The sequence below is a fragment of the Misgurnus anguillicaudatus genome, chromosome 9 (genome assembly GCF_027580225.2).
Source record: "Misgurnus anguillicaudatus chromosome 9, ASM2758022v2, whole genome shotgun sequence".
Taxonomy (NCBI): Eukaryota; Metazoa; Chordata; class Actinopteri; order Cypriniformes; family Cobitidae; genus Misgurnus; species Misgurnus anguillicaudatus.
In genome coordinates, this window is record NC_073345.2 from 35942542 (window position 1) to 35969934 (window position 27393).

At 37.6% G+C, this 27393-nt stretch overlaps 1 protein-coding gene across 20 annotated transcripts in view; it reads left to right on the forward strand.

Annotated features, from left to right (window-relative positions):
• Positions 1 to 25153, forward strand: part of tcf4 (transcription factor 4) — a 237237-nt gene extending 212084 nt beyond the window's left edge. For 9 of the 20 annotated variants that reach the window (XM_055179350.2, XM_055179344.2, XM_055179343.2 and 6 more), the window contains 5 exons: positions 3926 to 4058; positions 17125 to 17287; positions 18036 to 18265; positions 19361 to 19493; positions 21383 to 25153. In XM_055179350.2, the coding sequence (XP_055035325.2) occupies positions 3926 to 4058; positions 17125 to 17287; positions 18036 to 18265; positions 19361 to 19493; positions 21383 to 21431 (708 nt within the window). In that variant the 3' untranslated portion in view covers positions 21432 to 25153. Of the gene's footprint in view, positions 1 to 3925; positions 4059 to 17124; positions 17288 to 18035; positions 18266 to 19360; positions 19518 to 21382 lie in introns of all 20 variants that reach the window. The other 11 variants (XM_073871628.1, XM_055179353.2, XM_055179355.2 and 8 more) reach the window with 3 other exon arrangements.
• Positions 25154 to 27393: the final 2240 nt, after the last annotated feature.

The following is a 27393-nucleotide window of genomic DNA, read 5'->3' on the forward strand; positions in this document are numbered from 1 at the left end:
CGTCGTCAATTCCTTACACACTGAAAAAAATTATTCATTCGATTTTCTCAATTTTTTAAGGTTAGTGGTCGCAATCAATTTATTTAAGCTACATTTAAACAAAAAAAAATTAGAAAAACAAAACAAAAAACTTTTGTTTAAATGTGGCTTAAATAAATTGATTGTGACCACTTACCTTTAAAAAATTGAGTAAAATGAATTCATAATTTTTTCAGTGCATATTTATATTTCTATGAGTATACTGTATACATTATGTTCCCTGGGAATCAAACCCATGACCTTAGCGTTGCTATAATGCAATCGTCAGGACTGTGTGAGGATTAGGTTTAGAGTAAATATCATTACCTTACTAATCTTAGTTGGTAAACCATCTCGTCTATGGTGTGAGTGAGTGTGTGTGTGTGTGTGTGTGTGTGTGTGTGTGTGTGTGTTGTCAGTATGCAGTCTGGTCCTCATCTCATTCTTCACAGAGCAGCATCAGCATCAGTGTTGTGCAGTGAGGTCTGAGTTGAGGTCTAACCGTTCATTAACTTCATCACTGAAAGAATGCAGGAACTCAACTAGAATGACTTTCCCACAACACAGTTTCCACACTTACAAATGTCTGGATGGTGTATTAGATAACAAAATATCAAAATGCAATTTATTAAAATAGAGCAGTTTTTTTATTTTATTTTATAAGGTTTTTTAGGTTTGACACAGAACCGTTTAATTGTAACCACTTTCTGTGAAATCAAGACTATAGTCTAAGTCCAGACTAACATCAAAGTTAGATTTCACATTGATTTTAATCTTTGTCATGATCTTACTCAGTCAATATTAAAGATATCAAGATTATATTTTCACACAATGTTCTTGAAACATGTTGGATGATTTTATGTAAAAAAAAAAAAAAACAGTAAACCTTACACTATAAAAAATTTATTTGCTTCCTTACATTTTGTTTGTTGAATCAACTCAGATTTACAAGTCTGTAACAGTGTGGACAAAGGGAGGCAGCAAATCCAAACGCAAGTGATCTTTAATAAACATTAACAAATAATCCTGAATATTTAAAACAAAAACAAGAAACCAAACACGATAAACCACGTTCAAAAATTGACAAAAGATAATGGCAACACTATATACACAGAGTAATGAAGGGTAACAAGACACACCTGGGAAACAATCAGCACGAGGACCAATAAACAAAAGAACTACAGACATGGATGACAATGACAAGACTTCAAAATAAGAGTACAGGACACGGAAACACAAAACACGACTGTGACAAAGTCATTTAGATGCATATAGAGATGCACTGTAAAAAAATTCCATAGAAATTACAGTGTTACTTGCAGCTGCTTTCCGGTAACTTACCGTAGATTTAAATGTATGTTATTTACTGGCAACAGTTTGGTTAAAGTTAAATACATTTTAAATATTAACAAGTCTTTATCTTTACAGAATAAAACTATACAATAACAGCCTCATGCAAAGCATTCTGGGAACCAGAAACCATCATCAACTTTTTCTGTTTTTTACTTCAGATTTTGTTTCCCAGAATGCTTTGCTTGATGCTGTTATTGTATCGTTTTATTCTGTAAAGATAAAGACTTGTTAATATTTAAAATTTATTTTACTTTGAACAAACTCTTGCCAGTAAATAACATAAATTTAAATCTACGGTAATTTACTGGAAAACAGCTGCAGTAAAACTGTCATTTCTATGGATTTTTTTACAGGGTTGATTTGACAAAAATTATGCATTTTTTACAGTGTAAAGTAAAACACTTTGTATAGACATCATCTAATAATATTTGACAAACACAAAGCGTCACTACAGTATATTTTTTTACACATTTGTAATATCTATCCTATCTCAGCTCAAGTCATTGCTACCTTAATTTTTTTTGTTTAATCTTCTGTAAAGACAAAGACTTGTAAATGTTTAATGTTTATTTAACTTTGAACAAAATGTTGTCACTAAATAACATCAATTTAAATGTACTGTAAGTTACTGGCAACCAGCTGCAAATAACACTGTAATTTCTATAGATTTTTTTTTTACAGTGAACATATATTTTTATGTTACTGTAACTTAACAAATTCAAATTGTTTTATACGTTATATTAACTTTTTTAAGGGAAAACTTAAAATAGTAGGTTGAATTGACTTGTAAAACCAAGTTGTTTTAACTTCATGCTGCAGTTTTTACAGTTTTGTGGATGGACATCTTTGTTAACTCAATTTATAAAAATCATATTGAGTTGATCTAGAAACTCTAGCAGTGTTTGTTTGCATTGATATTTGCATCACATACTTTCACCGTGACTCTTGACATTGACAAAATTTCTTTGTGATTTTTCTGTGGTTTGAGTAAGAAATGAAATGAATCACCTGTGAGCCTCTCGTCTTTTCTTTCTTCTGGATTTCTCTTGGAGATTAACAGTGGCACGTATGACAGGCGCTCTGGGGTATCATCACCTCACAGAAGAGACCTCATCGGGGTCCTAATTTACTTTCGTTTTTAAATATAAAACCTTTATTAAATACGTACGGCAGACGCGGCCAGGAGCCGTTCTGCATTCGGGCCGCATAATGATGAAAGATTAGAAAGAACACAAGCTCCGAGCCGCTCTCCGTCTCCCTGTATCCCTCCGTCTATCCGCGACATTTTCTGATATTTGCACGGAGCCACCAGGAGACAATAGCGTCCCATCGCCACCCTGTCAACGGATTAACCAGAATTACAGCGAGAGCTCAGGGCTTCAGATTGTGTCCTTAAAACAAAAACAGAGAGGGAGAGAGACTGGAAAAGATGGAGACTTGTGCCAAATCTCAATTCCTGCTGGATGTGTGTATTATCCAGGGAATTAGGGAGCCCACAATTAAGCATATGGGCATTAAGATAATTGTCAGTTGTGTTGGCGAATGTGACGACAGCCAGATGGATCAAACTCTCTCTCTCTCTCTACGCTCAGCATCGTGGGACATTACTTTAGATTTTACCTGCCTGAATAAATTCACAGCAATTTCACCAGCAGAGACAGAGAGGAGATATTTTGGCTTTGTACGGCTCACATTATTTCTGATATATGCATCCATTCAATACTCCCATTTGCCAAAATGTGAGATATACAACAGAGCACACGGCATGAGATTCGGTATCCCACAATGCAATGCACTCCATTCAACTTACATTTACAGTCTTGATCTCACCTTCTCCTTCTGGAAAAATAACATTATTCATCATATTTATATATTTTTCAATAAAGTAATTTACTGTTATTTTATGGATTTGTCTGATAAATTTTGCACACTGAAATGCAATGTGGAGAGGTCATTGCACTAATGCATAAATGTTTATTCTTGCATAATGAAGTTTAAAATAACTTTTTTAAATGACAGGATGGTGCATATGTTAAGGGGGATTTTATTTTATTCTAAAAAATATTTAGTTGTTTTTAATGTTATTTTAATCAGACTGCAATGATAAATATTAACATTACATGTTAAAATCAGTGAGTGATGTCCAGATATCATCTGAAACATAAATAGGTGTTTTATATGTTTCATATTTTTATATTCAACTTAATATTGAGTGCATTGCATTTGGTATTTAAGCATCCTCTAGTTTGAAGTTTACATACAGTAGAAATAGAGTAGTGTAGAAGTATTTCAAACATAAAGAGAGAGAGAGAGAGAGAGAGGTGCAGTAAAATGGTGGAGTCTTGATGTTTTGTGAAGGTGACCAGCGCCCTCTGTTGCTCATCTGTGGCAAAGCAGAATGAATGCTGAATGCTTTGTGTGCAAAAACTCATGGCCATTCTAGCTATTGATGTCTGTTTAACATGATTGTGAATACACATTTTAAGTCTTTCTCTCTCCCTCTCTCTCTCTCTCTCTCTCTCTCTCTCTCTCTGTCTCTCTCTCTCTCTCTCAGGTGGGTTCCCATCGTGAGGATGGTGTCGGTTTGAGGAGCGCTCACTCTGTTGGGTCCAGTCAAGTTCCAGTACCACAACTTCCTGTGCAGTCAGCCACATCCCCTGACCTCAGCCAGTCTGACCCATACAGGGGTGAGTGCACAGACACACACAAACACACACTCCCACAACCACACACACAGACGCAGACACACAAAAGCATGCACGCACACACAGACAAACAAATGCACACACACACACTTGCACAAGAACATACATACAAGCATGCACACACAGACAGACACAAATGCACACACACAAAAGCATGCACGCACCCACATACAGACAATCAAATGCACACATAAACTTGCACAAGTACATACACACAATCATGCACAAGTACACAAACCCAAGCGCGCACACACACAGAGACCCACAAATGCACACACACATGCACAAGTTCATACATACAAGCATGCACACACAAATGTGCGTACACACACAATTGCACAAGTACACACACACACAAGTGCACACACATTCAAACGCGCACACACAGACCCAAAAATGCACACACACACACACACACACACACACACACACACACACACACTTGCACAAGCATGCACGCACAAGTACACAAGCATGCACACACAAGTACACATACAGAGACCCACAAATGCACACACACATGCACACAACATACAAGCATGCCCACACAAATGTGCGTACACACACAATTGCACAAGTACACACACACACAAGTTCACACATATTCAAACGCACACACACAGACCCAAAAATGCACACACACACAAACACACACACACACACACACACACACACTTGCACAAGTACACAAGCATGCACACACAAGTACACAAGCATGCACACACAAATGCACACACACAATTGCACAAGTGCACACACACACACACAAGTGCACACACTTACAAGCGCGCATACACACACAGACCCACAAATGCACACACACACACACTTGCACAAGTACACACACACAAGCATGCACACACAAATGCACACACACACACACACACGCACAAATGCACAGACACAAAAGCGTGCACACATACTGCAGGCTGGCATAATGTTGGCACAGATCAGGCATGATGCCAACAAACCCCCCCCCACCGCTATCCGCCATTTTAGAGACTCCACACACAGCACAGATGTACAAACAGCATTACAACATCCCTATTGTTTAGGAAAACCAGGAAATATCAGGAAATTCTTCAGCAGTCAGAAATAATTAAGATGTCATTTAGTAGATTTTATATTAAATACAGAGTTCTGTGCTTCAGCAATATTGAGTTGAGTTCAAATGTCTCCATGTATGTCTCTAGTATAAAGTTATTAAAAATCTAATGTTTTATTCAGACAAACAGCACTTACTAGTTAACAGCACATTATCACTCAATATAGTTTTCAGGAAAGTAGGATTTCTGTTATGAATTCATCGTTTTTTCCGTTTATGAGTCATAACGCGGCAGTCCGACCGATCCCGGTCTAATGTGTAAACAGTTAGGAGTGTTAAACCATACGCCGTATTTCACATGTGAATATGTAGTAGGAAATTGTATCTGACCTTGGAAGTGAAGCTGAACGCTTTGCACTCCTAACAGAGATCTTGGCAAGCTGTTTTCTCTCAGAAAATCCCAGCCAAACAGTTAATGAGGTGCTGAACGCTATAAAATATGACAAAGAAGATTATAAATAACACAACTGTGAATCAGAAATCATTATTTGTGCATTAAATCCTGGAGGAACTCATTCAGAATGGTTTTTCTGCTATAAAAATGACCACAGTAATATTGTGAGTTTTTATGTGTACTATAGTAAAACCATGCTTATAGACATTTACAGTAGAATAGTAATATCAGTAATAAAGGGAATAAAGTAGTATTGTTGTAAAGCAAAATCATACACTGCAAAAAAAACTAATCTAAAAATTCTTAAATCAAGATGTATTTCCTTGATGAACAAAATGACCTGAGAAAATAAATCTAGTTTTTAGACAAAAAATATAAAATTTACATGAATTTGTGCTTAAAACAAGCAAAGAAATCTGCTAATGGGGTAAGAAAGAAATATTACTGGAATGTTCTTGAATTAAGTGTTTAAAAAAGTTAACTTATTTTTTACACAATTTTTTGGCTTGTTTTGGGCACAAATTCCCTTAAAGATGATATTTTTTGTCTAAAAACTAGACTTATTTTGCTCATCAAGAAAATGCATTTTGATTTAAGAATTTAGATATTTGTACTGAAAACAAGACAAAAATACTAAGAAAGTGTATGCCCTACCCATTCTCATCAAGATAAAAAAAATTAAAAAATATAGCTGCAAGCAGCGATGGCGGGCCCTCGCACGTTTTTTTACCGCTACACGGTGCGTCCGAGAAACAATGCACGGTGGGCAAGGGCATCAAGTGGGTAAAATATCAGTGGGCTATTTAATGTTGTTTCTGAGCCATTTGGGGACTGTAGGCAAAATAAACCCCACATTTTAGACAAACAGGGGCACTAGTGAGCCACTTAAGAGACCACCTATGTCTGACCTTTTTGTCAACACTTAACAGCTGAAATCTCTGATGTGTGTGCCAAATTTAAAGTTCAACTAAGCACGCCAAGAGCCTTAAACATGCCTGAAATTAAAGTAAAGTTTGATGCGTTGCCATGGGAACGGCGTTCGAGATGTCAAAAATTCCTTCGCAATTTATCATCTACAATGTCATGGCATCATGTTGACCACTTCTGGTGTCAAATCGCATGAATCCCATACGAGGAGTATTTAAAGGTTCACAGCATGTAACAGTCAGCCTTAAATATGTGTAAAAATGAAAGTAAATTTTGATGCATTGCCATGGCAACAGGGTTCGAGATGTCAAAAATCCCTTCCCAATTTATCATCTACAATGTCTCGGCATCATGTTGACCACTTCTCGTGTAAATCGCATGAAAATCCTAGAAGGAGTATTTAAAAGTTAACTGTATGCAACTGAAAGGCTTAAATATGCCTTTAAAATGAAAGTAAAGTTTGACAGGTTGCCATGGGAACAGCGTTTGAGATAACAAAAATCCCTTCGCAATTTATCATCTACAATGTCTCGGCATCATGTTGACCACTTCTCGTGTAAATCGCATGAAAATCCTAGAAGGAGTATTTAAAAGTTAACTGTATGCAACTGAAAGGCTTAAATATGCCTTTAAAATGAAAGTAAAGTTTGACAGGTTGCCATGGGAACAGCGTTTGAGATATCAAAAATCCCTTCCCAATTTATCATCTACAATGTCTCGGCATCATGGTGACCACTTTTGGTGTCAATCGCATGAAAATCCTAGAAGGAGTATTTAAAAGTTAACTGTATGGAACTGAAAGGCTTAAATATGCCTTTAAAATGAAAGTAAAGTTTGACGCGTTGCCATGGGAACAGCGTTTGAGATATCAAAAATCCCTTCGCAATTTATCATCTACAATGTCTCGGCATCATGGTGACCACTTTTGGTGTCAATCGCATGAAAATCCTAGGAGGAGTATTTAAAAAAACATTGCATGGAACTTTCAAAAAAATCCAGCTTTGTGACTGACACACTTCCTGGCCCCTGCTGGTGGCGCTATACCCGGGAGTCACAATAGGCACATCGATGCGATCGGAATCTTCAGACGAACAAACACCCCGCGTGTCATTACAATAAGACATTTTTTGCCTTAGATATTAGACACTTCCTGTTTCTCTGATTTCGCCACAACTTTGTCGGCTCGCCATGGCAGAACCGTTCGAGATATCAAAAATCCCTTCGCAATTTAGCAAGTCCAATGTCTCGACATCATGTTCACCACTTTTGGTGTCAATCGCATGCATCCTCTAGGAGGAGTATTCAAAAGTTCAACGCATGCATTTTTTAAACAATCCAAAATAGCTGACTTCCTGTTGGGCGGAGCTTAAATGTTAGAGGGCGAAAGTTGTTCAAGTCGATGAGATCTATATGCGTACCAACTCTCGTACATGTGCGTACATATTTGCACGATCTGTGCATCAATGTTTTTTTTTGCATTACAGGGGGCGCTACAGAGCCCCCGTGCCACGCCCGTGTTCCAGCCTTTGGATTTCTGCGATGACGGACGACTCTGACGTCTGTGCCAAATTTCAAAAGTTTTCGAGTATGTTAAGGCCCCCAAAAAGTCCAAAAGTGTTAAAAAAAATAAAAATAAATATAGCTGCAAGCAGCAATGGCGGGCCCTCGCACGTTATTTTTCCGCTACACGGTGCGTCCGAGAAAACGATGCACGGTGGGCAAGGGCCTCAAGTGGGTAAATATCAGTGGGCTATTTAATGTTGTTACTGACCCATTTGGGGACTGTAGGTAAAAGAAACCCCACATTTTAGACAAACGGGGGGGGGGGGGGCTAGTCAGCCACTAAATAGACACGCCTTTATCTGACCTTTTTGTCAACACTTAACTGCCAACAACTCTGATGTGTGTGCCAAATTTAAAGTTAATTCAAACACGCCAAGAGCCTTAAAAAAGCCTTAAATAAAAGTAAAGTTTGACGCGTTGCCATGGGAACAGCGTTCGAGATGTCAAAAATTCCTTCGCAATTTAGCATCTCCAATGTCTCAGCATCATTTTGAACACTTCTGGTGTCAATCGAATGAATATCCTAGAAGGAGTATTTAAAAGTTCACTGCATGGAACTGAAAGGCTTCAATATGCCTTTAAAATGAAAGTAAAGTTTGACACGTTGCCATGGGAACAGCATTCGAGATATCAAAAATCCCTTCGCAATTTATCATCTACAATGTCTCAGCATCATGTTGACCACTTTTGGTGTCAATCGAATGAATATCCTAGAAGGAGTATTTAAAAGAACATCGGATGGAACTGTCAAAAAAATCCACCTTTGTGACTGACACACTTCCTGGCGCCTGGTGGTGGCGCTATACCCGAGACTCACAATAGGCACATTGATGCGATCGGAATCTTCAGACGAACAAACACCCCGCGTGTCATCACAATAAGACATTTTTTGCCTTAGATATTAGACACTTCCTGTTTCTCTGATTTCGCCATGACTTTGTCGCTTCGCCATGACAGAACCGTTCGAGATATCAAAAATCCCTTCGCAATTTAGCAAGTACAATGTCTCGACATCATGATCACCACATTTGGTGTCAATCCCATGAATCCCCTAGAAGGAGTATTCAAAAGTTCACCGCATGCATTTTTTAAACAATCCGAAATAGCCGACTTCCTGTTGGGCGGAGCTTAAATGTTAGAGGGCGAAAGTTGTTCGGGTCGATGAGATCTATATGTGTACCAACTCTCGTACATGTGCGTACATTTTTGCCCGATCTGTGCCCCAATGTTTGTTTTTGAATTACAGGGGGCGCTACAGAGCTCCCTTGCCACGCCCGTATTCCAGCCTTTGCATGAGCCTAGTGGCACGCGACTCTGACGTGTGTGCCAAATTTCAAGACTTTTCGAGTATGTTAAGGCTCCCAAATTAGCACAAGTGTTGAAAAAAATAAAAAAAATAAAAAAAAAAAAAATAATAAATTCGAGCAAAAACAATAGGGCTTCGCACCTTTCGGTGCAGGCCATTCTGGCCTGCTCCTCGGTGCTCGGGCCCTAATAAAAAAAATATAGCTGCAAGCAGCAATGGCGGGCCCTCGCACGTTTTTTTACCGCTACACGGTGCCTCCGAGAAAACGACGCAAAGTGGGCACGTGCATCAAGTGGGTAAATATCAGTGGACTATTTCATGTTGCTACTGACCAATTTGGGTACTGTAGGTAAAAGAAACCCCACATTTTAGACAAACGGGGGCGCTAGTGAGCCACTAAATAGACACGCCTTTATCTGATCTTTTTGTCAACACTTAACAGCCGACAACTCTCATGTGTGTGCCAAATTTAAAGTTAATCTAAGCATGCAAAGAGCCTTAAACATGCCTGAAATTAAAGTAAAGTTTGAAGCGTTGCCATGGCAACAGCGTTCGAGATGTCAAAAATTCCTTCGCAATTTAGCATCTACAATGTCTCAGCATCATGTTGACCACTTTTCGTGTCAATCACATAAACATTCTAGGAGAAGTATTTAAAAGAACATCACATGGAACTGTCAAAAAAATCAACCTTTGTGACTGCAACACTTCCTGGCGCCTGGTGGTGGCGCTATACCCGAGACTCACAATAGGCACATCGATGCGATCAGAATCTTCAGACGAACAAACACCCCGTGTGTCATCATAAAAAGACATTTTTTACCTTAGATATTAGACACTTCCTGTTTCTCTGATTTCGCCATGAATTTGTCGCCTCGCCATGGCAGAACCGTTCGAGATATCAAAAATCCCTTCGCAATTTAGCAAGTACAATGTCTCGACATCATGATCACCACGTTTGGTGTCAATCCCATGAATCCCCTAGAAGGAGTATTCAAAAGTTCACCGTATGCATTTTTGAAACCATCCAAAATGGCCGACTTCCTGTGTGGCGGAGCTAATAGGTTTGATTGTGAAAGTTGTTCGGGTTGATGAGATCTATATACGTACCAACTTTCGTACATGTGCGTACATGTTTGCCCGATTTGTGCACCAATATTTTTTTTGCATTACAGGGGGCGCTACAGAGCCCTACTGCCACACCCGTGTTCCAGCGTTTGCCCGGTCGTAATGGCCGACGACTTTGAGGTCTGTGCCAAATTCCCGGTGTTTTCGAGCATGTTAAGGCACCCAAAGTGCATGCCAAGTGCTTAAATATCCCTGAAAATGAAAGTAAAGTTTGACGTGTTGCCATGGGAGCAGCATTCGAGATATCAAAAATCCCTTCGCAATTTATCATCTACAATGCCTCAGCATCATGTTGACTACTTTTGGTGTCAATTGCATGAAAATCCTAGGAGGAGTATTTAAAAGAACATTGCATGGAACTGTCAAAAAATCCACCTTTAGTGACTGCCACACTTCTTGGTGCCTGTTGGTGGCGCTATACCCGAGACTCACAATAGGCACATTGATGCGATCGGAATCCTTGGCCGAACATACACACTGCGTTTCATCCCAATAAGACATTTTTTGCTTTAGATATTAGACACTTCCTGTTTCTCTGAATTCGCCATAAATTTGTCGCCTTGCCATTACAACACCGTTCGAGATATCAAAAATCCCTTCGCAATTTAGCAAGTCCAATGTCTCAGCATCATGTTCACCACGTTTGGTGTCAATTGTATGAATTCCCTAGGAGAAGTATTTAAAAGTTCATGACTGACACACTTCCTGGCGCCTGGTGGTGGCGCTATACCTGAGACTCACAATAGACACATCGATGCGATCGGAATCTTCAGACGAACAAACGCCCCGCTTGGCATAACAATAAGAATTTTTTTGCCTTAGATATAAGACACTTCCTGTTTCTCTGATTTCGCCACAACTTTGTCGCCTCGCCATGGCAGGACCTTTCGAGATATCAAAAATCCCTTCGCAATTTAGCAAGTACAATGTCTCGACATCATGATCACCACGTTTGGTGTCATTCGCATGAATCCCCTAGGAGGAGTATTTAAAAGTTCACTGCATGCATTTTTTAAACGATGCAAAATAGCCGACTTCCTGTTGGGCGGAGCTTAAATGTTAGAGGGCGAAAGTTGTTCGGGTTGATGAGATCTATAAGCGTACCAATTCTCGTACATGTGCGTAAATTTTTGCCCGATCTGTGCATCAATGGTTTCTTCTGCATTACAGGGGGCGCTACAGAGCCCCTGTGCCACGCCCGTTGTCCAGCCTTTGGTTTTCTGCAATGACGGACGACTCTGACATCTGTGCCAAATTTCAAGAGTTTTCGAGTATGTTAAGGCACCCAAAATCCCCAAAAGTGTTAAAAAAAATAAAAATAAAAAAAAAAAAAAAATAATAATAAATTTGAGCAAAAACAATAGGGCTTCGCACCTTTCGGTGCAGGCCATTCTGGCCTGCTCCTCGGTGCTCGGGCCCTAAATATAGCTGCAAGCAGCGATGGCGGGCCCTCGCACGTTATTTTACCGCTATACGATGCCTCCGAGAAAACGATGCACGGTGAGCAAGTGCATCAAGTGGGTAAATATCAGTGGGCTATTTCATGTTGTTATTGACCCATTTGGGGACTGTAGGTAAAAGAAACCCCACATTTTAGACAAACGGGGGCGCTGGTGAGCCACTTAAGAGACACGCCTGTGTCTGACCTTTTTGTGCACACTTAACAGTCAACAACTCTGATGTGTGTGCCAAGTTTTAGGTTAATCTAAGCACGCCAAGAGCCTTAAACATGCCTGAAATTAAAGTAAAATTTGACGCGTTGCCATGGGAACAGCGTTGGAGATATCAAAAATCCCTTCGCAATTTATCATCTACTATGCCTCGGCATCATGTTGACCACTTTTGGTGTCAATCGCATGAAAATCCTAGAAGGAGTATTTAAAAGAACATTGGATTGAACTGTCAAAAAAATCCACCTTTGTGACTGACACACTTCCTGGCACCTGGTGGTGGCGCTATACCCGAGACTCACAATAGGCACATCGATGCGTTCGGAATCTTCAGACGAACAAACGTCCTGCGTATCATTACAATAAGACATTTTTTGCCTTAGATATTAGACACTTCCTGTTTCTCTGATTTCGCCATGACTTTGTCGCTTCGCCATGGCAGAACCGTTCGAGATATCAAAAATCCCTTCGCAATTTAGCAAGTACAATATCTTGACATCATGTTCACCGCGTTTGGTGTCAATCGCATAAATCCCCTAGGAGGAGTATTTAAAAGTTCATCACATGCGTTTTTGAAACAATCAAAAATGGCCGACTTCCTGTTGGGCGGAGCTAATAGGTTTAAGGGCGAAAGTTGTTCGGGTCGATGAGTTCTATATGTGTACCAACTCTCGTACATGTGTGTACATTTTTGCCCGATCTGTGCCCCAATGTTTGTTTTTGAATTACAGGGGGCGCTACAGAGCTCCCTTGCCACGCCTGTGGTCCGGCCTTTGCCCGGACCTGATGGCCGACGACTCTGATGTCTGTGCAAAATTTCAAGAGTTTTTGAGTATGTTAAGGCCCCCAAATTGCCCCGAAACGTAAAAAAAAAATAAAAAAAAAAAAAATAATAATAATAATAAAAATAATAATCCGAGCAAAAACAATAGGGCTTCGCACCTTTCGGTGCAGGCCATTCTGGCCTGCTCCTCGGTGCTCGGGCCCTAAAAAATAAAAAATATAGCTGCAAGCAGCAATGGCGGGCCCTCGCACGTTTTTTTACCGCTACATGGTGCGTCCGAGAAAACGATGCACGGTGGGCAAGGGCATCAAGTGGGTAAAATATCAGTGGGCTATTTAATGTTGTTTCTGAGCCATTTGGGGACTGTAGGTAAAAGAAACCCCACATTTTAGACAAACAGGTGCACTAGTGAGCCACTTAAGAGACACGCCTTTATCTGACCTTTTTGTCAACACTTAACAGCCGAAAACTCTGATGTGTGCAGAGATGTATAGTAACGAAGTAGAACCTCTTCACTACTGTACTTAAGTACTAAAAGGCAGAATCTGTACTCTACTGAAGTATTATTTTTTTCTCCTACTTCCACTTTTACTTCAGTACATATTTTCGATGAGTTTAATACTTTTACTCCAATACATTTTTTATGTGCTGCATAGTTACTCGTTACACTCAAATGTTACGAATCATTCCAAACCTACATTATCACTGCCGGAGCGGTGATACACATTAGAAACACACACAGATTGTGGTCTAAACCAATAGGAGATAGTGAAGAGCGGACCCCTCCCTCCCTCTCACTCACAAATATGAGCCGCAGTTGTGGACAAATGTGAAGTGAAGAGAGAACCAAAGTGCACGAGAGAGACCGATAGAGAGAGAGAATTCGCGAAAAAGGGCGAGTGTGCGCGAAAGAAGGAAACCTAAATACATTGAAACATCTTGTACCTTTACCTATTACCATTACATCGACTAATATTTTATTAATTCTGAATTCTCTATTGCCATATTAGTTAAATTAATCTGAACATTCCTGTCCTTGTACTCCTGCTACAGCCAAAGCAATTGTGAGTGTCCTTTAGCTTAAAAATTTGAAATAATATAAACAATATTATATTCAAACTTTTGACTGTTTTCTTTAATAACTACATTACACAATACTTGTACTTTTACTTTCAGTACTTGAGTAGTATATTTTAAAATAAACTACTTGCAATACTTAAGTACAAAACATGTTTAATACTTCAGTACTTCCACTTAAGTGGTGTGCTCACTTTTTTGATAGAGCACTTGTACTTTTACTCAAGTCTGGGTCCCTAGTACTTTATACATCTCTGGATGTGTGTGCCAAATTTAAAGTTCAACTAAGCACGCCAAGAGCCTTAAACATGCCTGAAATTAAAGTAAAGTTTGACGCGTTGCCATGAGAACAGCGTTCGAGATGTCTAAAATTCCTTTGCAATTTATCATCTACAATGTCTCGGCATCATGTTGACCACTTCTGGTGTCAATCGCATGAATCCCATACGAGGAGTATTTAAAGGTTCACAGCATGTAACTGTCAGCCTTAAATATGTGTAAAAATGAAAGTAAAGTTTGATGCATTGCCATGACATCAGCGTTTGAGATATCATAATCCCTTCGCAATTTATCATCTACAATGTCTCGGCATCATGTTGACCACTTCTCGTGTCAATCGCATGAAAATCCTAGAAGGAGTATTTAAAAGTTAACTGTATGAAAGGCTTAAATATGCCTTTAAAATGAAAGTAAAGTTTGACAGGTTGCCATGGGAACAGCGTTTGAGATATCAAAAATCCCTTCGCAATTTATCATCTACAATGTCTCGGCATCATGTTGACCACTTTTGGTGTCAATCGCATGAAAATCCTAGAAGGAGTATTTAAAAGTTAACTGTATGAAAGGCTTAAATATGCCTTTAAAATGAAAGTAAAGTTTGACAGGTTGCCATGGGAACAGCGTTTGAGATATCAAAAATCCCTTCCCAATTTATCATCTACAATGTCTCGGCATCATGGTGACCACTTTTGGTGTCAATCGCATGAAAATCCTAGAAGGAGTATTTAAAAGTTAACTGTATGGAACTGAAAGGCTTAAATATGCCTTTAAAATGAAAGTAAAGTTTGACGCGTTGCCATGGGAACAGCGTTTGAGATATCAAAAATCCCTTCGCAATTTATCATCTACAATGTCTCGGCATCATGGTGACCACTTTTGGTGTCAATCGCATGAAAATCCTAGAAGGAGTATTTAAAAGAACATTGCAAGGAACTTTCAAAAAAATCCAGCTTTGTGACTGACACACTTCCTGGCGCCTGGTGGTGGCGCTATACCCGAGACTCACAATAGGCACATCGATGCGATCGGAATCTTCAGACGAACAAACACCCCGCGTGTCATTACAATAAGACATTTTTTGCTTTAGATATTAGACACTTCCTGTTTCTCTGATTTCGCCACAACTTTGTCGGCTCGCCATGGCAGAACCGTTCGAGATATCAAAAATCCCTTCGCAATTTAGCAAGTCCAATGTCTCGACATCATGTTCACCACTTTTGGTGTCAATCGCATGCATCCTCTAGGAGGAGTATTCAAAAGTTCAACGCATGCATTTTTTAAACAATCCAAAATAGCTGACTTCCTGTTGGGCGGAGCTTAAATGTTAGAGGGCGAAAGTTGTTCGGGTCGATGAGATCTATATGCGTACCAACTCTCGTACATGTGCGTACATGTTTGCACGATCTGTGCATCAATGTTTTATTTTGCATTACAGGGGGCGCTACAGAGCCCCCGTGCCACGCCCGTGTTCCAGCCTTTGGCTTTCGGCGATCACGGACGACTCTGATGTCTGTGCCAAATTTCAAGAGTTTTCGAGTATGTTAAGGCCCCCAAAATGTCCAAAAGTGTTGAAAAAAAAAAAAAAAAAAAAAAAAAAAAAATAATAATCCGAGCAAAAACAATAGGGCTTCGCACCTTTCGGTGCAGGCCATTCTGGCCTGCTCCTCGGTGCTCGGGCCCTAATGACACGCAGTGTGATTATCGTGCAATAGATACGACAAATGTCGCTTTTGCGTGCATATGATACGTCAGTCCTTGCCATTCACTTATATGGCGAATCGTTTCGTGTCGTTTTATTTATTGTTTTCTCATTTGTTTTCTGTTTTTTTTACCATTGTCAATTGGGTTTAGGGTTAGATTTCAGATTTGTTTAAGCACGTTATTTAATATACAGGTTTCTCTATGTTTTTGTCTATATTTAAGTTGAGGTAAGAGATGGGGTTTGGGTTAGGATGTCATTTTATATAACAAAAGTCCAAAAATCCCCATCAACCCTTTTCTGTTTTTTTTTCTTTCTTTCAGATTTTGGTTCCCAGAATGCTTTGCATGAGGCTGTTATTTTAGTTTTATTTTGTAAAGACAAAGTCTTGTTAATGTTTAATGTTCACTTATCTTTGAACAAACTGTTGCCAGTACATACCATCAAATTAACTCTACAATAAGTTACTGGAAAACAGTGTATAAATGCAGTATAGTTTCATCACAATGACTTTTAGGGTTTTTACATTGTATTTGTACAGAAAGAGCAGATTTACATGAACGCAGAGTTTGAAAAGATGTTTTATAAAGAATATAGTTTTATAGGAAGGATTTTGTGAAGCTGGTGCATGAAACAGGCCTTTACTAAACCGGTTAAAATTCACCAGACTTAACCACATCAAAGCCTCAATGAAAAATCCATGACATACTTTATATAGAAAGAGAGAGAAAGAGTTTTCTTCCACTTAAAAGCTTTTATTTTGTATAAAGTATCCCGTCTGTACAGCTGTCTCATAAACACTGACAAACATTCACATCATACGGTAATCGTAATACTCATACTGTAAATGTGCTGTAGGTTTTGAATACTTGAATGATATATTATTCACACTAAACAGTTTACTGTATCTTACATTGAAATACAGTTTTATTATATACGTCATCTACCATCATGAATTGCAGAACTTAGCACATTATTTTCTTATCTTAAAACTGGACTACATGTATGAACATATAAACAGTCCAATTTTTTACAAAATTGCATTTCAATGTAAAACTATACATAATACTTTTTACATGATAAAGTTGTAAGCGAGTGTGTTCTCTTCTTCTTCAGCTCTCTCTGGAGGTCTTCAGGGTCACAGCACTTCATCTGTGAGTTCAGAGATTAAATCAGAAGATGAAGGAGACGAGAATCTTCAGGACAGCAAATCTATGGACTCGAAGAAAGAAGACTTGGACAGCAAGGATCTTAAATCATTAGAGAGGTCAAGATCTAGGTAACTGTATTGTGAGCGTCGCTTCATTCAAACGCCCTTCTGGACTTTGATGAAGTGACATGTGGACTGAGAGACAGCTAAACACTGAGATGACAAAAAAACACACACACACATTATTAAATTATTATCAATTCAATTAGTTTATAAAGACCTGCACACACAGAAACTAAATGTCATAAGTGTTGTAAAAAAAAATGAAAACATCTTAAACTGTATACAGACACACTTATTTAAAATTGTGTTATACTGTATCTCCTCTGGTTTTGGGCCGGATTTTAGCTGTTTCTCATACATGAGAGAGTAGGGTCTGTCCTGATCCCAAATTCATTCAAATATTCCCATACAGTTCCGGGATAAACACCTCTGGCAGGGTTTATAGCTTTTCGCCTGGAATGACAAATTCGACTGATTTGATTTTAAATTTCAAGAGAAAATCTTTGTGATGTGTAGATTTATTGTTTATTGAATATTTTATTGTTGTTTCTTTAAATTGTGGAGAATCACTAAATCAAACAATTTACTGTGAACGTAAGATCAACTGCAAGAAGTCTTAAATTCATTTTGTTATGTCTGATATTATATAACCCTACTGTATCTTTATTCTTAATTCTCCTTTAAGTAAAATACATCTTTAGCAACTTTAAGTCTGTGACCGATATAGTCACTAAAATAAACTAAAATTTAGTTTGGAAAGTAGCTGTCTGTATTTACTCTGTTTTATCTTTTACACACAAACTTGGTCCCACAGTAACAATGACGACGAGGATTTGACTCCGGAGCAGAAACTGGAGCGAGAGAAGGAGCGGAGGATGGCGAATAACGCTCGTGAGCGTCTGCGTGTGCGTGATATCAACGAGGCGTTTAAAGAGCTCGGACGCATGGTGCAACTTCACCTGAAGAGCGACAAACCACAGACCAAACTTCTCATACTGCATCAGGCCGTCGCTGTCATTCTCAGCCTGGAGCAACAGGTCCGAGGTCAGTATCAGCCGGACACACAGTGCTGTCCTGATGCTTTTCAATAGTAGGCAGTATATAATATATTATATGCAGTGAGATATAGCAAACAATAACATAAGGAGAAAGCAGGAATAAAGGAAAATGAAGTAATTTTCATCAAAATAATTAATTTTGTGTGATTATGCTCCATAAATTTTCTGCAAAATGTGAAATAGCAACAAGAATGGTGCCACACCGATCATTATACATTTTTATTTTTATTAATACCAAAAAAGCTTTTCATTCATTTATTAGTTTTTTATGTAACATTTTCATGCTTTTTTCAAGAAAAATTACTAATTGTTTCTGAGGGAAAATATCACAAGACAAATCTGGCCAAGACAAATTGTTACACCACTAAATTACAGTTAACAATAATCTTTAGTCTCAAACTGAAGATAAAAGTATAAACTTTCATATGGTATCATTTTCACTGTTCTGCCGTACTTTGTGGAGAAGTTACAAGGCATCATGATCATCAGACACCAGGCAAATATATTTTGTGTAAATAAGTATAAATTTTTATTGTAAAAATCTGTTTTCTAATTCATCTAATCAAAAAGAATGAACTATAGTTTATATCAGAGGTCGATCATTTCCCAAAAACTGTAGACTAGTGTAATTTAAGCCTTGAAGTTTACCAAAAATAAAAATTGTCATCATTTTCTCATCCTCAAGACCAAACCTGTATAAGTTTTTGTTTTGCTGAACACAAATTAAGATCATTTGAAAATAATCTGATCTGGGGCACCATTCACTTCCATTGTATTTTGTTTCCTACAATGGAAGTCAATGGTGCCCCAGATCTGCTTTGTCACAAACATTCTTTAAATTATCTTCATTTGTGTTTATCAGAAGAAAATAATTGATTCAAGTTTGGAAGAACTTAAGGTTGAGTAAATGATGACAGAATTTTCATTTTTATGTGATGAGATTTACTGTCATGACACTTTTCCTCCTCTGGATGGTGCTGTATCATATGATTTTGTTCAGTATGTCACCTTTATTAATCGTAACAGTTTTGTATAATCAGTAAAGAGATTAACTTCAGTCGTGTGTGTTTCACATTCCGAGAGAGGAACCTCAATCCTAAAGCGGCGTGTTTGAAGAGACGAGAAGAGGAGAAAGTGTCGTCGGACGGTCCTTCTCTCTCATTGGCCGGTCCCCACCATGGCATGGGCGAGGCGTCCAATCCCATGGGACAAATGTAAAGAGCCACACCCCCAGAATGGTCAGAATAATTCACTTAACACTGATCTGCTGTTGTACACGTGCCATTAACTCAAACCCAAACCACTTTCAATTCGGTTTCAATAAAGCACTCTAGTTTAACAACACGATTCATGTCACCGTTACAAACAGGCCAAAGAAATTGTTGTCTGTTTGACAAAGATTTTGGCAGAAATATTGGGCAAAATAAGTCAGGATTTATCCGCATCCTGCAGGCCACATACACTGAAATTTAACTCATACATTTGTGGTGATAGAGATCATCTCTTCAGATCGATCAATTGGCGCAGTTTAACAACAGATTAGCCGTAAGTGTCTACACAGATTCTGGTTGCAAAATACAAAAGCTGTTTATATATATAACATGAATAAAGCTCTTGAAATGAATGTATTTGTACATTAGGAGGCACATGTACACAAAATCTCTGAGCGTTGTGTTGAGATGTGCATTATTGTGCATTGTGTGATTAAAATAGTTGGTAACACTTTACAATAAGGTTGTATTTGTTAAGACTAGTAAGCGAATTAGCTTGCATGAAATATCAATGAACAATTCACAACATTTACGAATACATTTTTAAAATCAAATTAGTTAATGCACTATTAACTACTTTAACATGAATGCTGAAAAATATATTGTTATTGCTATATTGTTCATTGTTTGTTTATGTTAGTTTATGCATTTACTAATGTTAACTAAAACAACCTTATTGTAAAGTGTTACCAAAGTGTCTTTAGATTCTTTGTTTTTTATTGTGTGTTTGTTTGGTTTTGTCTTTGTACACTCTATATTGCTATAAAATGCATGACAAGCTGTAATGTGCTCGGTTGATATTGCATCATGGGTGTGAACAGATATGAGGTTTCAAAGGTTTCATATGTGTTCCCTGTCTAAGTTAATTATAAGGTGCTGTTAATGAGTTATTAACTTAATTATAGAGTTAAAGGTTTAAATGAAGCCGTGTTTCCCTTTGACATAGAGGAAAAACACTCAGCCTTATCTGACAATGTAAGCGTCACATGTATATATCTTACAGAAAATATGAAAGATATCATAATCTATTTGTGATTTACGGTTCTCTACATAAACTCATAATACATAATAGAAAGGTAATTTACTAAAAATATAAACTTGATATCATTAATATTGACCGAGTAAGATAATGACAAAGATTGAAATCAAACTTGTGAGACTTAAATTTTTCAAAATATACAAAAAAATATTTTAAATTTTTTTTCAAAATGGCAAAATTTTTCACCGATATATTTTTTGGCATATTTTGAAATCTATTTTAAAAATAAATACATTTTAAAGCACTAAAAATATATATTTAGCCTTCCATATATTTAAATCAAAGGAAATAAATTCATGTCGCATTGGAAAAAAACTTTGTTACGAACCTGTAAACATAACAGTTTTAAAAAAGGTTAATTAATTTGTATTTAGCATACATTTAAAATATATTTTGGCAAAGAATACATTCTTACCATATGAGATGTCAAATTAAAATGTATTTGCTTGCCCTTGAAATGCATTTTAAAATATATGTTGATATATAAAGGATAAAACTAAATATATTTTCAAATTCCAAAATATATTCAATTGAGCATTACTTTCTACAAAATGTATTTAGCATATATTTAAATATATATTTTTGGCCAATCAAATGTATTTTTTGCTGTATGGATTTAGTCTGGATTTTACAGACAGGGTCACATTTCTGAAACCATTAAGATTGTTTGCATTCTTGTCAATTAAGCACATTTAATTCTAGCTATAATACAGACATACATAATCTTCCTCTTTAAAGTAGTATTTCTGTTTCTACACGTACACACACTATAAGATTTCTCTTTGTCTTTCAGGTCGAAGCTGCCAGAGTTCATTAAAATGATGAGCAATCACTTCCTTTGACGGCCTGATTTCTGCCCCGATCGTCAATCAATCAATCAATCAATCAAACTTCCATCCGATCGATCTGCTTCTGTTTCCTCTTCTTAACTGGATCACACCATCTGTAAGGATTTACTGTAAATTACGGACAACAGCGGAGCGGCTTGGGACCGTCGTCTGTATCTTCCTTCAAACATTCCCTGCTAAAAAACAAAGACGATCGTACGAAACACAAAGATTTGAAGCATGCAGACATCGGTGGGATTTTTCAAACATATCATGTTGTGACAACAGCCCTTTGATTTCAATGGCAATCTCATCCACACTGTGGAGCTTCTGTAGCTGTGCCTCCTCACGGACGTCTGAACGGACCAAGACATTTACTCGATCCATGTTGAGTTTGGGGCGAGAGAGAGAGAGAGGGGTTTTGAATCAACAACAAGAAGAGATTAGGCTGTAGAATTACACAAAATTGTTCAAACCTTTGCAATAATGATCTTTGTTGTCTGTAAAAGTGTACTTGTTGAGTTCAATTCGACAGGGACGTCAAACCAGCAGCAGACCCTGACAATGAAAATTCGGAGGCCGTTTCTCCACCACCAACGATCAGGTTTGGGCTCATAGTAGGACGCATTGACTATCAGTCAACTAAACTTTGCCCTTAAGGAGCTACAGGTCATAGTTTAGGTTAAGAATAAACACGTGCTCGATGACCAAACCCCGTTTAGCAAAAGATGCCCGACATTGCTTTTGTTTTTCTGACCCTCTAGACATCATCTCTCCTGTCGAACCCCCTCCCGAGATGCAATTTTAACGTAACTAAACTTCAACCGATGTGCCTTTTAGAGCTCATATCATCACACAACTCATTATCAGAACTTTCTAGAATGCAAGTGTAGGATATGTTAGTCTTTAGGTCTATGCAGTCAGGTATTTTATGGCCTGGAATTTAAAAAAAAAAGTAAAAAGGTAAAAAAAGTATTTTTTGGATAAACTGTATTTAATGTACTGTATGCTTATATGTAATTAGACGGTGTGTCCGCCCCACCCATAACCCCGCCCACAACCCCGCCCAAGTCGCCACCTGTTATTGAGCATTGTAATATAGCAGCTTTTATGAATACTTGAGCCACTGTAGTCCACAGTACAAACGTGTGCTTATACGTCTACAATGTTTGTTTGCTTTTTTAAAATCTTTTTATTGTTTGTCTGTGCTGGTTTCTTTGGTATAAAAAAGGGAGAAAAAATATGAGAAGCCACACACGTCTCTTGAGTATCGGCAGTGGATTTATCGACCCAAACAACAGGAGGCACTGACAAAAAATGTGTATTAAAAAAAAACATTATATATAAATGTATAAATATATACAGTATATAAAGAGAGGCGTCGATTCCATTGGATCGGAAGAAGTTGTTGACGTGGAGTGATGTTTCTTTATTTCCGTAAAAGCGTGAACTCTGACGCCTCAGCGGGACCGACGGGTCGTCCGCTTTCGCCAAACCCGCGACGACTCCGACGAAAAGGGAAACACGGACATTTGTAAATTGTATGCGACAAATGCGAACTTACCATTATTTTGAAATTGTGTATGTAAAAGTTATATTTTTACATGTAGGCTGTTGTTATTTTGTGTTTAGAAAATGCGTTGTATCCGTTATTTCTTTTCTACAATTTTTCTTTGTTATAAGGCGAAAAAAGAATTCATTGTGTGTTGAAACGTGTCACATTGAAAATGTAGTAAGGTCAAAAGCAAAAAAACATCATGTTTATATTTTTCTTTTACAAGCTGTGGGTTGGGAATCAAATGGATATGATCATTTTCTCGTCCTCATCATTTCATTGTCATTTTTTTATTGTATTTCTGAGGAGGTTTGTGTAAATAGAATCACTTTTTCAACTGACGGTCACGTGACCTGGTGAATACATGATTAACATTATAAGTGTCATCTAAGGTTGCAAAGCTCGGGAATTTTGGAAATATTCCAAAGGAATTACAGGAAATTAATTCAGTCATTTTTACAAACCGCATCACATACAAACATTATCTTTCTCGTCGTCATCCGTGTGCCACAATTCCCATATATTCCCGTATCATTTCCATGGAAAGTTTCCAAAATTCCCAGACTTTCCTACGTTTCAACAATCAGATCTCACTTTTAACCGGTGACACTGAATGAACTGGATTTGTTTGGTGATGGTGGTTTAAAATGATGCTACACAGGCCTCAGAACTGCTGGCTTTTACCAAGATGCAAAATGTCAGATTTTTTTACCTTATTTGCAGATTCAAACTGCATCATTTTAACACTCCAACAAAACCCTATACAGTATTTAAAGGTGTAGTACATCTGTATCGCTTCAGACACGCTGGTGTTTTTGTCCTTTGGGTCGGTTTTGAACATCTGAAGTTGTATTTTGCCAGTGCTAAAGATGTTTGAATAATTCGTGCTCATCATGTTGTTGTTTTCTTACTATGATTGCAGTGGAAAGATGATGTTTTTTCCTCTTGGTTGTTCATAATGTACATACTTGTTATTGCTTTTATTAACTGACTTTTTTTAGTCAAATGCAAAACTAAAGTGTAAGCGATCTTTTCGCGATGGAAGCGTGGGCATCTCAGATGGAGGATAAAGATTATTCGAGCCAAACAGCATCGTACAGCTGGTCTTTGGTAAGGTTTTTTGCGCACAGATCTGCGGTTTGTATGGGTGCTCGTTGTGCTTTGTGTCATCAAGTTTTTGGAGAAATACGTTTTCTTTTTGTCACTTGAGTGTGATTTCAATAAAGAGAGAGACGTTCTAGAAGCCTGTGGATGCTTCTGCGCCTCGGTTTCATCACCAGATGATCCTCTTGTCATGAGAAGATAAACTGTCATCAATGTATTTTTATTGGGAAACAACAATGAGTAAAAAACATTTTTGCCGTGTAAAGTTTGATCACGCTTCATCTCCCTTTCAGTTCAGTAAAGATTAAATGATGTGAGGATAAAATAAATGAAATAAACGCCAGAATCATGATAAAGCACAAATGGAAAGCAAACAGCAAGATTCAAATATCTACAAATAGTGCAGGAAAACTAACTTGAGTTCAGTGTTTTAAAGCCTTTAAATCCTCTCATCATTTGTGCAGAAACATGCACCTGTGCCTCAAGGTTTCTCACAAAACTTCTTTTGTCTACTGCACATGAAGAAAACAAACTATATTTGGCATATGTTTAAGGGATAATGCTTTTATACTAGAAACATTGACACAACAAGACAAAAAAAATGTCAGCTTGAAAAGCATTTCACTTTTTGTGGAATGATTTCAAGGTAAAAGTTTATTTGAATATTTAAAGACATTGATTTTTAGACAAAGCTGTGCTTGATTGGTTGAGACGGCCATAGGTATTTAAAGAGATCTGTATCATCCAATCAAAAACAGCGATTCAACACTCAAACTAACACAGTTTTTGATCGATGTGTGGCTGTCTGTCACAATCATGTGTGTGTGTGTGTGTGTGTGCGTGCGTGTGTGTGTGTTTGTGTGTCTGCATGCATGCGTGTGTATGTGTTGTTTTCTCATTTTAAGTTTCTTATTGTTTTACTTTCTGTTATAATTATTATGTTATCATACAGCATCTGAAGAGATTTTGTGCAGGGCTGTCGTTTCATTTAAAGTTCATCTTCCATCATCTGTAGTTGTTCAATGTTGTCTTGTACATACAGTAACATTTGTAGCAATAAATGTGTCATTTTATTGACCTGGTGCTTTGATCGTTGCCTTTTTTAGCCTATAAGGGAAGAATACGATGATATACATTTAATCTGGCTTCATATGATCTGACATTAATCCGTTTTATAGCGATAGCAGTGAAAATGTTATATGTCTGTTTTAAATTTAAAGCATTTATAAACGTAATACATTTTATAAATTCCTCACAAACAATCTGCTGTCATTAGACTAAACTCCATATGTATTTTAATGTGAATTTTAATCACACATGAAACTTAATTTTATGCTTTTTTCCTATTATTTATTAATTAGATTGAATCTTAAATAAAAAACAAATTAAGTTTCAATGCTTTGTTTTGAATTTGAAAGCATGTTTTTAAAAAAAAGGCGACAGGTACACTGCAAAAAATGATTTTCAAAAAAACAATTTCTTAGTATTTTTGTCTTGTTTTCAGTAAAAATATCTAAAAATTCTTAAATTAAGATGTTTTTTTCTGGATGAGCAAAACAACCCAAGAAAATAAATCTAGTTTTTAGACCAAAAATATCAAATTTAAGTGATTTTGTGCATAAAACTAGCAAACAAATCTGCCAATGGGTTAAGCATTTTTCTTGAATTTTTCTTGAATTTAGTGTTTTAAAAAAAAATTCAATTTTTTTTGCTTACCCCATTGGCAGATTTCTTTGCTTGTTTTATGCACAAAAAACTAGACTTAAAACAAGCATTTTTACAATTTCTGCCTCTCATTTGTCACCCAAATTGAAGAATGACCCGTCTGTTGTTTTGTGTTGAATCGCAATTGCGTTGTTTCTTCTTAAATCTTCTCTAGTGAATAGTTTTACTGTAAACAGTCTAACAGTAACACCCAGTTTTGAAAGTGACATCATTGGTTTGAACATGTTTTGAGCCGTGATGAGTCACATGCTGTATAGGTGCAACACAACACTGTTTCATGTGAAAACTCTGTCATGGCCTCATTTTTCTCATCCTGTGACGTTTACATGCCGTCCGTCACCTCAGATCCTCCCTGATCTCCTGAAAGAACATCATGCTCAGAACTTCTGTAATTTCCAGGTTCCTTCGTAAGTTACAGACACAATGTTCACCTCAATTATCACAAGCATGTATGTTATTTAATAATGATTACATTAATTCATGTACCAGACAGTTTTATGACTATCGAAGTTGTTTGTCTCTCAATGTCCTCATAACAAACGTCAAACCTTAAACCAGTAACATAAGAGGTTAGGAAACTTACTGGATAAGATGTGAGATATTACATGAAAATGTGAGACCAATGGGATTGGATTTTGGGAATAGAAATGATCATTAACTCAAAACTAAAAACACTCGATAGAAAATAAGAGATAGTGTTAATGTAGTTTAACTAGTTCACCGTGACACTAGCACACTTAGTTTGTGAGGAAACTAAAATCTATCTTAAATGCACAATATCATGATTTATATAAAAGCTTCTGCAAGATGCAAAAATATAAATGCTTGTGTCTGGGTTCGGTTCAGTTTGACCGCTGGATATCAGCTCAGTGTAATGGAGACAAACACCAATGTTAATGTGACATTGTGTGATAAACGTCTCATTTTGTGATCATTCTTAAATACATTTTACACCCATTCTGCCTTTTTGATTTCTTGTATTAAAAACAGTTTTCACACAAAAAACAAGAGTAGTCTCCGGTTACCATGTGAACCAATGAAAAACCATTTAGCATCACTAAAGACTCAAAACTTTGTGTTGCTAAGCAACACACAAACTGAAGATCCAGGACATCCTGTGATTTTAAGGTAATAGAAAATATGCTGTTCAAAAGTGTGCTTCTCCCCCAGAGCTCACATTCTAATTGAAGCTCCTCCCTCATGAGCGCTCCTTCTGACTGAAGCCCCTCCCTCAGAGCTCAGATTGTTATGAAAGCCCCTGCCCCAGATTTACATCCATCCCTCAGAGCTCATATTCTGATTGAAGTCCATTCCTCAGAGCTCATAATCTGATTTAAGCCCCTCCCTCAGAGCTCATATTCTGATTGAAGCCCCTCCTCCAGAGCTCATATTCTGATTGAAGTCCATTCCTCAGAGCTCATAATCTGATTGAAGCCCATTCCTCAGAGCTCATAATCTGATTGGAGCCCCTCCCTCAGAGCTCATAATCTGATTGAAGCCCCTCCCTCAGAGCTCATAATCTGATTGAACACCATTCCTCAGAGCTCATAATCTGATTGAAGCCCCTCCCTCAGAGCTCATAATCTGATTGAA